The sequence below is a fragment of the Asparagus officinalis genome, chromosome 3 (genome assembly GCF_001876935.1).
Source record: "Asparagus officinalis chromosome 3, Aspof.V1, whole genome shotgun sequence".
NCBI classification, from domain to species: Eukaryota; Viridiplantae; Streptophyta; class Magnoliopsida; order Asparagales; family Asparagaceae; genus Asparagus; species Asparagus officinalis.
In genome coordinates, this window is record NC_033796.1 from 99,413,254 (window position 1) to 99,414,104 (window position 851).

The 851-nt window shown below is 39.8% G+C and overlaps 1 protein-coding gene across 1 annotated transcript; it reads right to left on the minus strand.

The window, feature by feature from the left end:
• On the minus strand, window positions 58–423 carry LOC109835481 (60S acidic ribosomal protein P0-1-like). The gene has a single exon (XM_020403458.1). The coding sequence runs from the start codon at window positions 421–423 to the stop codon at window positions 58–60; it is 366 nt and encodes a 121-aa protein (XP_020259047.1).

An 851-nucleotide genomic window follows, 5' to 3' on the forward strand; every position in this document is an offset into this window, starting at 1 on the left:
CTGGGCGTGCGAACTCTTCTCGTAGACAAATTTCCTGTAGACCCATAGAGGTATTTTTTACCGTCTACACCAGCCAATGCAACAGGGGCGATAGTAATAATAATTAATTTGCTTGAGTCTTTGAGATACTCCTTCAACTTGTATGAAGGTGTATTCAGTGTCGACAGCAATAGCAAGGACATTCTTATAGGCATCGATGAATATGTGAAGCGCAACTGCAAGAGTTAGGTAAGAGAGAGACAAAGACAGCAAAGCAACCATAAAAACATCAGCTGTAAACTTGTCAATAAGGTCATCCTCAATGAGGTTAAGTACTTCTTGGTTGAAGATGGATCCATTGTCACAGACAGGGAGAACCACAAGCCCGTATGAGAAGGACCTTATCCCAAGTTTGGCAAGGAGGGCAACCTCAGAGGAACCCATTTTGTCTTCTTTCTTGATCAGCTCAACTAGGGTAATGATTTCAACAACATCCTTATTAATTTTGGTTGGAATGTTAAGCCATTTGAAAGGATGAGTTGCACGAGAGATCAAACTTGATAGTGTTAGCGATATCAATTATAACCTGTCTGTACTCATCCAAGAGGCTGCATAGCTTCTTGTTGTAAATTAATTTCTTCTCGGCTTTTGTCATCTTGATGGTCGTTTGTAGGCTGTCTAAAAATCACAACAGATAGCTGGTCCCTATCAAATTTTAATGACGAAAGTTACAATTTGACGACTTCTACATCAGCATCTCGACAAAGAAAGTTACAATCAGACGACTTTCATGTCAACAAATAAAAGCTGTATTGGAGGATTCTCACGTAGATCGAGAAATGTTACAAATTCGACGACCTTCACGATGATTG

Bases quoted from the DNA above. Each gene is read 5' to 3' on its own strand.
- LOC109835481 (XM_020403458.1), bottom strand. From the start codon at position 423: ATGGGTTCCTCTGAGGTTGCCCTCCTTGCCAAACTTGGGATAAGGTCC.